At 56.3% G+C, this 1,646-nt stretch overlaps 1 protein-coding gene across 4 annotated transcripts in view; it reads right to left on the reverse strand.

The window, feature by feature from the left end:
- LAMTOR4 (late endosomal/lysosomal adaptor, MAPK and MTOR activator 4) overlaps positions 1-896 on the reverse strand; it is a 5,136-nt gene extending 4,240 nt beyond the window's left edge. Inside the window, exons 1-2 of one of the 4 annotated variants that reach the window (XM_011985702.1) lie at positions 820-834; positions 246-299 (exon numbers count right to left, since the gene is read on the reverse strand). In XM_011985702.1, the coding sequence (XP_011841092.1) occupies positions 246-299; positions 820-822 (57 nt within the window). In that variant the 5' untranslated portion in view covers positions 823-834. Of the gene's footprint in view, positions 1-218; positions 300-819 lie in introns of all 4 variants that reach the window. The other 3 variants (XM_011985701.1, XM_011985703.1, XM_011985700.1) reach the window with 3 other exon arrangements.
- Positions 897-1,646: the final 750 nt, after the last annotated feature.

Raw genomic sequence — 1,646 nt, forward strand, 5'->3', positions numbered from 1 at the left:
ATAAATAAATAAATAAATAAATAAATCGCAACCGTTAGGAGACTAAGATTCCACAGACTGATTACTGAAAGTAATTGCAAAAACTGCAAATACTTTTGTACCAACCTAATAGATGCCAGACCGCAAACCAGGTAAAAGTCGAGAAAAGAAGGGGCAATATTAGAAGGGGTTACCGGGCTATGTGCACTAAGGGACCCCCTCCCTTTCCCAGAACGCACCGCCAGCACTGCACCTTCACTCAGTACCAGGTAGCCGAGCTGGTCTGGGATTCGCTCCAGCCCCTGGGTCAGTGCAGAAGTCTAGTGGGTAAAGATGCAAGTAGTGAGAAGCATGCTAGAGGGATGGATGGCCCCTGATACCCTTCACCTACAAACCCAAGTCTCTTGATTGACGATGGCCCCAGGTTTTCTCATTCCCCAGCCAGGTCCTTTCCCGGCCCCCTTCCCCCTACATGGTCCTCAATACTGATCTTCCCGAGCCTCCATCTGTCCCCACTCTCGGCCCCCGGGCTCCCCTGGCCTTCCACGCTCCACCTATGCTACCCCGAGGGGACTTCGCTGCCCCACTGGCCCCTGCCCCCAGACCCTCTCTCCACCTCCCCGCCCCTGACCTGCAGACTACCCGCAGCCCCAGAACACCCTCCCACAGACCCCTCCCCAGCATTCCCGTCGCCATCCCTCCCATCTCCATCCCGTCTTCCTCCCCGAGCGGATAGGAGGTAAGGGTGGAGCGCAGACCCACGAGGGGGAAACCACACAGATTGGGGAGCAGAGACGCGGAACCCCCGGCGGGTCCTCCCGCGCATGCGTCCTCACTCACCATCGCAGTCTTCGGTACTGGTGGAGCTCCCTACCAGATAGGTAGCTTCCGGCTTCAGGCCCCGGTCACGTGCTCGCACCCGGCGCGCTCCTCCTTCTGCTTGCTTCCCTACCCTTTAGCCGCGCCTCTAGCATGAGGATTGGATCGTGGCCACGTCGTCAGACCCAACCAGCCAGTGCGAAGCGCTCCTTCCCGGAGGCGCACGTTGATTGGTGATATCCCCTCTTTAACACCCATCTCCCCGCCTCTCAGTCAGTGCCTGAGCGAGAGGAAGAGGGAGTTCGTCCGGGGAGGGGACGGTCTGGGAGGGCCGGGAATGGGACAGGGTTGACCGTGTGGCCCCGCGCGCGCTTTCTAGAGTCTGGGTTCTGCCTGAACCAGGATGCCCGCCAGTGTGACCCCCCAAACGAATGCCTTCCCAGATTTAAGACTGGACCCAAAAAACGTGATAATACAAGGAAATAACGTGCAATGCATGTAAAAAGCTATTCAAGGCTGGGCGCCGTGGCTCACGCCTGTAATCTCAGCGCTTTGCGAGGCGGAAGAGGACGGATGATTTCAGGGCAAGTTATAGACCAGCCTGAGTAACATAGCGAGACCCTCCCCAACCCCCCGCCTCCAACCACCTCTACAAAAAATAAGAAAATAAGCCGGGCGTGGTGCCTCGCGCCAGTAATTCCAGCTACTAAGGAGGCTGATGCAGGAGAATCTCTTCAACTCAGCAGTTGGAGTGCAGTGAGCTATTTTGGTGCCACTGCACTCCAGCCTGGGTGCCCTTCCTCTAAAAAATAAAAATTAAAAAAGCTATTCGAATGCTACCTTTTTTT

The sequence above is a fragment of the Mandrillus leucophaeus genome, unplaced genomic scaffold (assembly GCF_000951045.1).
Source record: "Mandrillus leucophaeus isolate KB7577 unplaced genomic scaffold, Mleu.le_1.0 Scaffold29, whole genome shotgun sequence".
Taxonomy (NCBI): Eukaryota; Metazoa; Chordata; class Mammalia; order Primates; family Cercopithecidae; genus Mandrillus; species Mandrillus leucophaeus.